Here is a 13264-nt window from a genome sequence, read left to right as displayed (position 1 = left end):
ACAAGACCTTGTCGGATCACGTCCTCAAGCGTGCCTAGCGAGGGTCTCCTTCACGGCAAGAGTTGTTCAGCACAATGTACTTAACATGCTGGACAAGTGTTAGTGGGCACAAAAAGTAAGTGTGCCTAGTAAGAAATATCTAAACTTCTGTGAGACCTTCCTCTGTGCTGATGTGAACTCATGTCAGTGATGTCATAGGACATGGGTAATAGGGAAAGGAAAGTTACAAAATGGCGGGACAACTCGCGTAACTAGAGCGTCTTCATGTGGTCTGTATGTCCTACAGACAGCAGGACACCAGTGTTAAGGGCAAATTAAGCAAAGGCAGGGCAGGTTTACCTTTCCCCTTGTCTCTCCTCGAGCAGCACTACCTGACGTGTTTCAGTGGCACGATCGCGGTGCCCTTTTTGCTGGCTGATGCCATGTGCGTGGGGGATGACCAGTGGGCCACCAGCCAGCTCATCGGGACCATTTTCTTCTGCGTGGGAATCACTACATTGCTGCAGACAACATTTGGATGCAGGTGAGACAGATGTACTATGGGATTTTTACACCCCAGCAAGGCACTGAGAAAGATGGGCACTTTGCTCAGGGCTACTGGACAGATCAGTTGGTGGTACAGCATATCCCAGTGGCCATTGGTCTCAGCACACCTTTACAAGGTGTCCCTGGCCCCATATTTCCTCTCTTCATGAAGGGAACAATTGTGCAAGTTGGAAAAAGTCTTTTCATTTCTGTGGCTGGCTGGCAAGGCACTCTGGTCTCTAGCACGCCGTCCAGTCCTCTGCTGTAGTTCTGACCCAGTCTCTTTGACCCAGTTTCTATCTGGTCTCTTGCACTGTCTCTGCTCTCTGTGCACTCCCCAGCTCCTGCCATCTTTCTATCACTCCCCTCCTTGGGCTACCCAGGCTGCGTTCTTCCTAGTGTACAGCTTGTGCACTCTTTGCATTTCCCAGGTTTCTACCTCAGCCTCTGAGCCCCGCCCTACTTCATGTCCCAGTGGCCTGCCCACATAGCACCCCTGCACATCCTCTGCCCCACTTGTTCCCCTCCAGAGATTCCTGAAATACTCTGTTCTCCCCTGAATTTCCACATGTGTTTTATGTTCTTTGGACTCGCTCTTCTAATGTGGCCTGCTCCTCTGTCTTTGCCCCACGTTCTCATGGTGCTCTTTTTGGTGCTAGCTCTTTGGCTCATTTACCTTTGCATCCATAGCCCCGTAACAGTGTGGAGCTGAGCTAGGAAGTACAAGTAGCAAGCATTCCTAGCTTCTGTAAGCCGGCCTTTTCTTCTTTTCCACAGTCAGTCCTGTTCTCAGCACAGCTTCCTACTTGCCCAGGCTCTGCTGGTTATCCTCAGAGCAAAGTCTGTGGATCTCTCTCTCTCTCTCTCCATTGGAGACAGTGCAAGTGGGAATTGCTTTTCCCTGCTAGGATGAGGCAGCTAGAGGGACACTGAGTAGCAGGCAGCTGTGACCTGGAGTCCAATGTGCCAGAATCCTCAGAACTCTGAAGGGCTACCCTGCCAGGGGCAGTGAGCAGCTGGGGTGTCTGGCTGCAGTAGAGGTGGAGTGGGAAGGTGAAGGCAGTTCCTTTGCAGGTCTGCTGGTGGAGAGAAGCTGTTTGCACTGGAGACCATGGGGCTGGCAAGCTGTTCCTATTAGACACTGACCGAAGGGTCAGAGATGTTCTCATCTGGGGTTCAGAGGAGAGTAGAGGTGTCATTGATATGCTAGGGAGGGAGATGAACCCAGGCTTTCATAAAACGTCCAAGCCAGGCAGGAGTGACACTGGTATTTGGTGTTGATTATCCAAGACTTTGGGTCACAGATCTGGTGGAACATCTTTTGTTGGCTTTACATAGTACACAGGACATTGCACTTTGAGGGAGGTAATATTTTTCCTAACCAGCTGATGTGACCTATGGTTGTTAAAGTTGGCTAACATGGAGGTGGTGGAAGCTCTTCCTTATGGCTGCATCTGCCTGCGTACGCTGCATTCCTATGCCATGCCAAAGGCCTGGCCGGGTGACTGCTGAACCTGTTGGGCAGACTTACATAAGATGACGTAGCAAGTGGACCTCAGGGACTTCAGGCAATGCTCTTGGTCTTGAGGGTATCAGGCTTTAGCCATGGAGAACAGTGAGGTCAGCACAGTTCACCTCTCCTGTCCCCTAGAGAACAGCCAGTCAAGAAAGACCTAGAGCGGGTGCTGCCACCTGCCCACGTGGGAACTGGAAATCAGGAGCTACTTGTTGGCGTGGGGTGTCTGTGCAGTTGCTCACGAGGCTTACATGTCCGGTGGAGTGACGAGCAGCCTGTCCCTCTTCACCATGTGTGGCTACATGCTCGGTTCTCTATCAGTAGGCCAGCATCCCAACTAAGAACCAGGCAGTGAGTGCATACTGTCTGGGAGAATGGGTACCATGCTATCAAGCTGGACCTGGGATGTGGGATTCTGTGGCTGTTGAGGCATGGGTGGTATCCAGTCATGACCTATGAAGGAGGGAAAGTTCTACAGCCCCACAGATACCTATTGACCCATCTGTAGAAAGTGCAAGTGACTCCAGGTGGCAGGCAGACAGGACCATGCATGTATGGTGATGACCATACCCCAGAACATTATATAGGGTCATAAGAGAGGCAGGGATAGCATGTCTAGGACTTGAGGAGGTGGCAGTAGTAGAGATAGGTCCCAGAGACTTGTGGTCTTGGCCCTAAAGGATGAGAGTTATCTTTCACCTTGGCAGAGGTGGAAGCAAACGCAGTTTAAGTTATGATCCAGCACAGGATTCCTGTCACCAGGTACAAGCCAGGACTTGGCTGAGCACTAAGACCCCGTAGTGGTAGGACTGTGCCTTGAAGGCCTTAGCCATATGACCACAGAAGAGTGGTGGGACATACCTTCTCAGCCTCAGGACATAGGCAGCTATCATCTCCTTGGGAGGATGAGGGAGACTGCCTTCAGTGTCCCTGGGTGACAGTTACTGTCTGTATCTTAATCATCTTTTGTAACTTCGCAGATAATTGGGCAGTTGTGGAGTGTAACTGCTAGATCGTGGTGTGGACCATCACCGGTGCTGAGAATTAGCATCTCAGTTGGCGTTTTAAATTTCTCTGTTTAAAACAAGCAGTTCACACCAAGGAGATGCAAGAGTGGATAGATGGGGAGGGGTGTGGTGGTGTGGGGATGGAGCCCAGAGCTGGGCTGATCCCACCGCTCAGCTAAAGGATTGTATGTAGATGGTTTGTGTTTTGGCTTACTAGTCATTTTTTCAGCCTTCCCCTCATGGAAGTTTTTTCAAGTTAAACTTTTGTGATTTCTTGGATTTCCCAACTCTGGTGGTTATCTGTGTTGTGTTATAAGTTCTGTATTATGTGTTTTTCTGGCATCTGTTGGCACCTGATGCTTCCATCACATTGGGCAGCTAAGGTGATTGAGCCCTGCCTCTTCTGAGGAAGCTAGGAGTGGCCTGTGCGTAGATCCTCCCCGCTTCATTATTGCAGCCTTGAAACTATTGTTCCATAAAAATAGATTCAGGAAAGATGTTGGATTTGAAGGCTGAGCCCTGCGTGTACCTCCCTGGCAGACCTAAGGCTAAGCCCAGAGTGCTCCTCTCTGGCAAACCTAAGGCTGAGCCCACAGTGCTCCTCTCTGGCAGACCCTTCCTTCCCTGCTTTGCTGCCTGAGAGTGTCTTCCTTGTCTCTGGGGACCACCATCGTTTCCATAGGGGGTTGTGAGGCTCACTCCCTAGAGCATGTGTATGTTGGGTGGGCTGATTTCCAGGACACCTCTTCCCGGGCATCCCCTCTGCCTTCCCGCATTGCCTCTCCCTGTACTTCATCTTCATTGCTCAGCTCCTTTGATAGAGACTCAACAGTTCTACATTTGGTTACTTGCTTGGTTACATTTGGTTAGTTTTAGCTACCCCTTGAGCTTGTTCTAAGAGCTCGTTCTAAACCCTTTTAAAAGCTCCCTTTTCCTCTCATCCGGGTAGGGTTATTCAGATTCTCCTTAACCCACAGCCGCCAGCTTGCAGTAGGCATGGCTAGAGGCCCCCACCTCTGTGGAGTCACCTTGGAGGAAGGTTCTCTGAAACCCTGTGCTTCTCTGCCTCACTGATTTTTCTCACAGATGTGGCTAGAAGAGAACCCCACTGTCTTTAGAGGACCCCTCAAGCCTGCTCCAGGAGCCTCACTACTCGGTCATCCCCAATAATGTAAGAGTGCAGGTAGGGGCTACCAAAGGGGCCTCTCGTGGTCAGGCACAAACCTGCTTAAGCAGATAGCAGATTCCTTTGCTGAGCCACTGACACTAGTTCAGTATCTGGTTTCTGATTAGCCACTGCCCATAAGAGAAAGTCTCCTGCTTTCTACCTTATTAGCTTCTTGTAGCCATAGGGTGTGTGTGGCAATGTGTAGTATGTATGTAGTGGGCTGGTGGGGAGTGGGGTCTTGCACAAGTGGTATACTCCCTGAGGGCAGCACACTTTCCAGGTCTTACATCTGGGGATGTTGAGCCCTCACTATCAGAGTGCAGAGAGGTTATTTAGGGAGGTTGGAAATTTCCCCACATTTCATCATCCCTGAGGAGGAGTCCTTGTGTTTGTGAACCAGTTGGAAGTGAAGTTGCAGATAGCATGCTATTCCACTCTAAATGGGATGATAGTCTCTGAGTAACCACAATGCCATTTATCAACTTGAGAAAATAATTATACCATCATATCATCTAATATGCAGTCTACATTTAATTTCCCCAGTTGTCCCTAAAAGATGTGTTATAGCTGTTCCCCAAGCCTCTCCAAGCCATGGTCCAATTAAGCTTGTACAGTGTTTTGCTTGCTATGTCTCTCAACGTTTTAAAGTCCAGGCTAGGTGTCATGGACTCAGACCCCAGTTTGTCTGGTTGTGTCCTTATGGTGCTGTCTGACTGGGTGCATAGTCTCTCACTTGCTGTGAGCTGGAAGATGGGCCAGAGGCATGGATGATTCAGGGTGAATGTTTCATCCAAACTGCCAAGTCGGTGACATCATGACCTTTAGATTACGCCATGCCAAGCAGCACATAATAGCTGGTTGTAGCATTTCCCACAAATAAAAAGTTTACTGCCTACGTTACTAAGAAAGCATCTTAAGTAGTGTGGTGAAGTGGAAGGCCACTGCAAACCCGGAAGGAAATGACCTTGAAAGACATCATTTCTAGTCAGCTTCACTGGGTGACTAGACTCACCATAGACGTGGTGGCTTGGATTCCTTTGTACCACTTACCAGCCATGAGAATTCAGCCACACTGCCTAGCTCCTCAAAGACCATTCCCCCGGATGAAAAATAATATGTAGCATGTTAATGAGTGTTGTGCACGGTAGTGCCTGCCCTGCTGGTGCCGTGAGCTGTCATTATTACCTGGGCTCTGGAAGGGAGGTAGAAGTTTGGTGGAGCAGCGTGTCCCTGATGACTATTACAGGATTGGGTGTGCCCCCTGCTCACACAGGCAGCGTCCTGACTTGGATGGATTAGAAAACAGCAGCGGTCATTCGACCCAGCTCCTCCTGAGGCCTGAGCCCGTCCAGCCTCCATTGCATGTTTGCTGGGGCAGGGATGCTGTCCATGTTTCCACAGATTACTCTTTATCGTTGTTGTTTTAATCTTCAAGGTGTCAGGGATTAAAAGACTGCCTGACTCTTTGCTATTTTTGGATTTAACAAATTTTGTTCCCTCTACACTGTTTTTTGGTGTGTGTGTGTGGGGGGGGGGGGTTTCTTAAAACAGGGTTTCTCTGTGTAGCCCTGGCTGTCCTGAAACTAGCTCTTATAGACTAGGCTGGCGTTAAACTCACAGAGACCCATATGTCTCTGTCTTCTGAGTGCTGGGATCAAAGGCAGGCCACATCACCATCTGTCTTCTCTACACCTCTTTTTATTTGACCATGAGATATGCTAGCCTGGCACATTCCCCATACCACAGGTTGCCCATTCTCTTCCTTGATGCTTCTCCTCTCTAGGCTGGTGGCTAACAAGGGTGAAAGGAGTCAGGTTCTCACCAGATGTTAGGGGAAGGAAGCGCCTTCCACTTCACACAGCTTTGAGACTGTTACCCAGTAGCAGTGCTTTACCAAGCATACCCATAAACTCCCTCAAAGTATTGATAAAAAGTCCTGTGCTAGGTGTGGTGTACATAACTTTAAGGCAGATAGGTCTCTGTGAGTTTGAAGCCAGCCCGGTTTACATGGTGATTTGCAGGCCAGACAAGGCTACATAGTGAGACCCTGTCTTAAAAATGGATTAAATAAGTAAATACCCATTATCTAATGAGTAATTATATTAACACCTAATTGTATTAACATGCAATAAAATGCACCTTTTCTAAAGTGTGTAGTCAGGTGAGTTTTCCTGTGTACACAGTCACATAACCAGTATTGCAGTCAACAGATAGAGAGCCGTGCCACGTGATGCAGCCTTATATTTGGCTTCATTTTATGCTAACAATGTTTGCAAAGGAGATTATCCAAAGGAAAATGTCATCTGATATGGTAAAAAAATGTCCGAGAGGTGCTGGTTGTCCTGGGAGTATTTCCTTCTTGATCTCCCCGCCCCGAGCCCCCCCCCCCCCACCAATCTCAATTCTGGCTACTACACATAGGGTCTAGAAACAGTGAGCCCACTCAGTGTGCAGATCTCTGGTCCTCACTACCAGTCTTTAGGCCAATGGACTAGTTAGTGTTCTCTGAGCAAGTGGCTGACTTAGAGTAGGGCCTGGGAGGACAAGTTGAACCTGGAATATCTCATACTGGAAAGCTATGTTCAGAGAACAATAGGACACGTGGAGCTCCCTTCCGAAGGGACAGGAGCCAACAGGCTCTTCTGGGCAGGTTTGGACAATTCAGTTATTAAGAACATGCATAGTAGTAAGTTATAAAACTTAAATTCATGTGCCTGCAGTGATGTTCAGGAAAGGAAGGTGGAGATACAGTGGAGAAACAGGGAAACTCTTCTTTACAGCAAATGTTGATTATAAACATAGATAAAACCCTAGGAGGACAGTTTGGGCCACATAGCAAGAGTGTGGTTCAAAATATTATTGATTGATTAATTACCAGAGGATCGTAATATCTAAACCTCATTCTAGAATTTAAAGTTAGTGGTAATCACTTCAGATTATTTGCTGTTAGTGAGAAAACATGTCACCTGATGAGGAGAGTCACCCACCTTAAAGAAGCACCTTCACCTAGTGGGACATCCTGATGGGTGGGTTCCAGCGTGACAAGTAGGTATTGAGAGGTCTCCTTGTCAGGATGCTGAGCTTGTGGTACACAGGCTTCGATTGTCCTGGGTGTGGGAACTGTAGATACTTGAGAAACAATTAGAGAAATATAGTTATGCTTGGATATTAGGTTATGTTACTGTTTTATTGTTGGCTTTCTTGGGAGATATAGACAGTTCTAATTGCTGCTCAGGTGTTTGAGTCAAGTAGTCTCGGTCTGTAATCTGATTCCCAACAGCTGAGTGATGAGTGAGCAAACAGCACCAAAGCGCTGCTGATTTACAGAGGTTCTCTTTGGCGCACTGCTTTGCTTTCCACCAAAGGCGTCCAGTCCATATTCCTGGTGGTTGACTCACGTGATGAAGCTTGGTCCCTTCAAGCCCAGTCTGTTTGAGTCCCGTAAGGATTTCTGTTTTCCATTCTTCTGCCATCCAAGCCAGTGTTCATTTGTGATTGGTAACTTTTGCACCAGGTTTGGTCATCATCTGTGCTGAGGAACACAGACTACACTTCAGTGAGGAATTCTGTCAGAGCAAATACACCGTGCACCTCCATGGTGCTTCCGTGGGACACAGGGCCTTTGACTGTCAGAGACCGGTCTCCTTCCATAGGGATAGCAGCGCTCCTGAGATCTGTCGTGCGCACTTCCTTTCTGCTCTCTTCTCAACCTGAACAATGCCTCACGCAGGCGGCACTGTAAATCCACATGTGAGGAAAGCCTAACTTCTTAACTTTAACAAAATTACTTTCCAAGCATGCTTGTAAATAGCTCCTTAAGCTCTTTACTGCTGGTCCTGGGAATAAGATTGCAAGTGAAAGGGCTGTGTCTTTCTGTTAGGCAGTTGTAGCTTCAGGACAGGACGAGCAGACCAGTATGGAGGGGAACCATTAGAGGCTAAAAGAATAGCAGGTCCTGGTCCTTGCCGGCTTGTCACCAGAGTCAACACCAAAGGACTTGGAGGTTGGTCAGGTAAGGACCACACCTAGAGCTATGGCACAGCCTGTTCAAGTCTGAGAATAGCTTCCAGGTGACAGTCACCAGTCCCCATTTCCCTCAAAGTGATCCTTTCAGAGCTTAATCCCCTGAGCATTTTCCTTTTTGCCTACAGGTACCACTGGTCCCTTTTCACCTTCACTCTGTCCCTCTCTTGGACATCCCCTGAGGTTTTGTGTCTGTGTCCTATGGACCCCATTTTGCACCTCTTCTCTTTGCCTGGGTTCTTCATAGCCTCTCGGCATGTGGCTCAGTGCTTCTCAATCTTTTAAGAGAACCATATTTGATAGGTGGCAGAGCCTCACACACCTCCCGTTATCTCCTAGGTGACTGATGTTGTCTCCTTCCCACAGCAGCAGCTCCTCAGGACCCAGGAAGCTTTCTCTCTGCCTTTGGTAGTGCTTGTGTCAGGCCGGGCTGCCACGTTATCAGATGACAGGATTGTCGTTATCCTTTCATCTAGAGCAGTGCTTCTCCACCTTCCTAACAACCCTTTCATACAGGTCCTCGTGTCGTGGTGACCCCCAACCATAACATTATTTCATTGCTACTTCGTAACTATAACCTTGCTACTGTTATGAATTGTAATGTAAATATGTGATATTTCCAATGGCCTTAGGTGACCCCTGTGAAAAGATTACTCATACCCCCTCCCAAAAGGGGTTGAGGCCAACAGGCTTGAAAAGTCCTGATTTAGCACAAGGGGATTGGCCCTAAGGGGGTCTGAGGTTCAGCTGCACCTTGGATCAGAAATGCAGATTTGGGACTGGAAAAGATGGCTCAGCAGTTCAGAGTGCATGCTGCTCTTACATAGGACCCAGGTTCAGCTTCTGCCCCCACCACCACCACCACCACTTGCAACTCCACCTCCAGGGGATCCTGTGCCCTCTTCTGGCATGCATACACACAGACACATAAACAAACATAAAATACTTTTCAAAGCTGCTGAATTGGTATCACCGCCCCAGAATCAGAAGTTGTGCTGTAGACACAGACAAGCAGCTCATTGATGGACTTCTGGTGCAGTCTCTCTGGGAAATACCCCACCTTCTGACCTAGCGAGATTCCTGTCAGTTGTTCATGTGCTCCTGTAGCGTTTATCCCAGGAATTTGAGTCATGTTTCTGATTTGAAATGAGGCCAGCTGAGCATCAGACTGCCCATCTTAGGAGACTTCATTGTCACCTGCTCAGGACCCCAGAGCAGCATTGTCCCAGTCAGCACTGCAGCCTAGCTCTTACATAAAATGCTCACCTTAGGTGCCAAGATTAGGTTCGGATTAGGGTTTAATAGAGTGGAGCTCAGCATCAGCCTTGACTTCTGTCACTTGCCAGGAGGAGCCAATGGGAAGTGCAGTGGGTGTGGTGCACACCTCTAACCCCAGCAGCACTCAGGAGACAGAGGCAGCAGATCTCAGAGTTTGAGGCCGTGCTTTATGTATTTGAGTTCCAGGCCATCCAGGGCTACGTTGGAATGACAACCCCCCAAAGAATATAAATGTGAATACATATATGTGTGTATACATATATGTATTCAATTCAATGTTTATGTTATGTTACCCTATGATGCCTTACTTAAAGTCTGAACCTGTGGTAAAATGGTGTTATTTGGACTGTTCAAGATGACGTCCATTCTTAATGGCACAGTGATATCTCTTTATCCTTATGATATATTCCTAAAATTTTGTGTGAGGAATTTCCATAAGTCAGTGGCTATTTTCCCTTTGATGTACATTTCCACTAAAGAGGATCAATACATTTAGTGGCGCTATACTCCAGACCCCTCGAGCACGGTAATTATAACCACATGGCAGTGGAGGGTGTGCCCTGGTTGTACTTAAGAGGCCCATCTCCATCTTGTAGTCCGCATCCTACCTGCTCTTACTGAGGTCACTGTGGCTAATATGGCCAAGAGGGTGTTTTTGACAAAGGAGCGTGTCAGAAAGGAGCACACCAGGTTCTGGGATTGCTCCGCTGCCAGCTGTTCTTTGGCCAGGACAACTTCTATTTCTGTGCACTCTTTGTCTCTGGCACAGAACTTATCAGGAGGCTGCTGGGTCCGAGTCAGACTACTGACAAGGCTGTCTGGGCAGCTAAGGATGTGTGCTTAGCCTCCTGGTCCTGCAGACAGCAGGAGCATGATCTATACTTTACCTTCAAATACTGTGGAAAGTAGTGATTAAGTTCTTACGCTAACTGCTAACTTAGTCCACACAGTTGGCTTCCAGTAAAAAGTCATTGTGATTTGATTAGTTGCATTCAGTTTGAGAATGTGGGCAGGAGATTTTATGGGGAGTTTACCAGGTTTCTGAACCCTTTAAAATGTATTAGAATATTTTAAATATTTTATATGATTAATGAGAACATTTATTATAGATACTCTCATATTGTAACTTACAACTTTTTGGATACATATAGATCATTAATATGATTTTAATATTTATCTTATAACTAGGACAGACATTAACTCTCAAAATGAAGCAATGGAATAATAAATGAGAATTTGAAACGGAGGAGGAAGAAGAGGAGGAGGAGGGGGGAACTACACTGGTGTTTATTAGGGATCCCATGAGCTCAGGAAAGCAGGAAGCCCAAACCCCCACTGAGCCACCTCCAGGGGTAGAGGAAACAGTAGCAGGAACATTGGGGTGTGAGCACTGAGGCCAGAGCAGCAGGAGCAGGGGGGATGGGAGAAACTAGTGGCTCCAGCTATGTGCTGTCAGAGGTCTTCACAGAGTTTCTTTACAGGTGTGGCTGTGTGACTCATGTGCTGCGTGTCTATGGAAAAGACTGTTAAGCTGTCAAATAGTGAACTACCTCGGTAGTTCCCGATGCCGTGATCATGGTTTTGGTCTCGTTTCTTTTAGGTTACCCCTGTTTCAGGCCAGTGCTTTTGCATTTTTGGCCCCTGCTCGAGCCATCCTGTCTTTAGATAAATGGAAATGTAACACCACAGGTAATTGCAGTTATTTCCACATATGTCATTGGGGTCCTTTAAAGCAGGTGGAAAGGGGGCCTGGACACCTGCCAATAACAGCATTCCTTCCTGTATTGAGCATAGAATATACCATCCCGTAAGCAGCTTAGAATGCTCCAGTCTGTGGACCGTGCCTGTTTCTGTCTTTACATCTCCTCTTCATCCCTAACCTTAGGGCAAGCTAGGGCCAGAAATGACCTTGTTTGCCAATGAAGCTGATAAAATGGGTATAGGATGAAAATATTTGTGCTGTTTTCCTGCCTCTCTCTTTCAGTGGATTTTATACCTACCATAGTCACTCTCTCGCTGCATCAGCATCCTTCTCTGAAACATCTTTGCTTTTTAAGGATCTGGCTACTGTGGTTTTCTGCAAGTGACTTTCATTCCCCTTCGTGGTGATTGCAAAGAGCCTTACGGAGCCTGATAAACTCAAGGAGACGAGAAAATCAGACTTGTACTCTCAGAGCAGTTTATATTTTGAGATTCTAGGAGCCAAGCTTTCCTGGTCTTGCCTTCCCTGCTCCTAGGGGTTACTTTGTGACCATGGATTTTGTTTAGGAACTGGAAAAGGTCCCGCTTTATCTAGATTTTTCAAACCTCAGCCCGGCATTTGCTTTTGGGCATTTCAGGTAGCTGTTTGCAAAGAGTGGTTTCTGTGAAGCCGGCACTGGATGGTAGCCCCACTTCAGTCAGCCTTTGACACACCGAGGAGCTCTGTCAACCAGTACATTTGGTTACTTAGTACTGGGAGTCCATCTCCAATAAGGCCTATTGTCGCAGGTTGAGTCTTAGGAATTAATACTTAATGAAATGAAGAAATAATTAATGGTTAATAAATATGTGCTATGAAACATTAGTGTCACTCCAAAGGAAACTCTCTTTCCTTTTTGTTTTCAAGAGATTACAGTTGCCAATGGAACGGCAGAGCTGTTGGAACACATCTGGCATCCCCGAATCCAAGAGGTAAATCCACTCATGTCTTTCTACCCCTCATGCTGTTGTGCCCAACAAGCTGCAGTTGCTTTTATTAAGTGCCTTTTGTTTTCAGCTACTGGAATGCCTGTTTCTACTGTCTGTTGAGCTTCATGTCCCCAGTCAGTCCCCAGGCCTGCCTGCTTATGTCGTCCAGTGTGATGGCTGAGGCTTGTTGGCTCTCGAGAGCAGGTCTGGCTGTTTTTTGTCTGTGTGTTGTTAGCTGTCTTGTTGCTGTGTTGGAATGCTAAAGACAGCTTGAATGGGGAAAGTTCACTGTCCCAGGCTTTGTCTGTTGTGGTGGGGAGGTCATGTTTCAGCTCATGGCAGCCAGGAAGAGAGTGAGGAACACAAGAAGGGCTCAGGGCGAGATAGAGTTCCCAGACACACATCTCAGTGTCACTTCCTTCAGCTAGGTCCCATGTCTTAATAATGTCTCATGTTATGAGCTGTCCATTAACTGTTGTCTCTGGAAGCAGCATGATGGACACCCCCAAAGGTGAGCTCTACTAATACAGGCATCTCAGAACAAGCAAGTTGTTAGTCATGCCTCAGCTTATTGAAAGAACTAAAGATAATTTGGGGGGCCGAAGTGCACTTAAGCAGAGCTGACTAAAGTTCTCCCCAGGTACAGAAAACTAGCTGATGAGTGCGTATATATTCATAGTGTCACCATGAAATCTTTAGATTTAGTACAAATGTCACTTTATTTGACAAGGACATTCTTTTAGAATTTTTGTCAGTAACTCTGTCTTTTGGATGTCTTTCAGGGGCTTGGTCTTTTAAAGATGTCTATACTGAAATATCTCACAGGGCTGGATTGATAGTATGCTCATTTGAGAGCTCATAGATCTGTCCATCTCACCGTGCAGTGGAGAAAGCAGCAGACTTGTCGTTAGTCCCCATTTCTGCAGTTAACCTTATAGCAGCAATATCATGTTAGTGTGCTGGTCCTCAGTTACCTCAGCAGCGGTGTCATGTTAGTGTGCTGGTCCTCAGTTATCTCAGCAGTGATGTTATGCTAGTGTGCTGGTCCTCAGTTACCTCAGCAGTGATGTCATGTTA

General features: G+C 47.2%; 1 protein-coding gene across 8 annotated transcripts in view; it reads left to right on the top strand.

The window, feature by feature from the left end:
• Slc23a2 (solute carrier family 23 (nucleobase transporters), member 2) overlaps window positions 1–13264 on the top strand; it is a 92825-nt gene that overhangs the window by 55702 nt on the left and 23859 nt on the right. For 6 of the 8 annotated variants that reach the window (NM_001355430.1, NM_018824.2, XM_011239698.3 and 3 more), the window contains exons 5-7: window positions 366–523; window positions 11118–11206; window positions 12126–12190. In NM_001355430.1, the coding sequence (NP_001342359.1) occupies window positions 366–523; window positions 11118–11206; window positions 12126–12190 (312 nt within the window). The remainder of the gene's footprint in view (window positions 1–365; window positions 524–11117; window positions 11207–12125; window positions 12191–13264) is intronic. The other 2 variants (XM_030251883.1, NM_001355431.1) reach the window with 1 other exon arrangement.

Source organism: Mus musculus, chromosome 2 (genome assembly GCF_000001635.26).
Source record: "Mus musculus strain C57BL/6J chromosome 2, GRCm38.p6 C57BL/6J".
NCBI lineage: Eukaryota > Metazoa > Chordata > Mammalia > Rodentia > Muridae > Mus > Mus musculus.
Note: the sequence above shows the minus strand (reverse complement) of the source record. Positions and strands in the feature narration are given on the sequence as shown.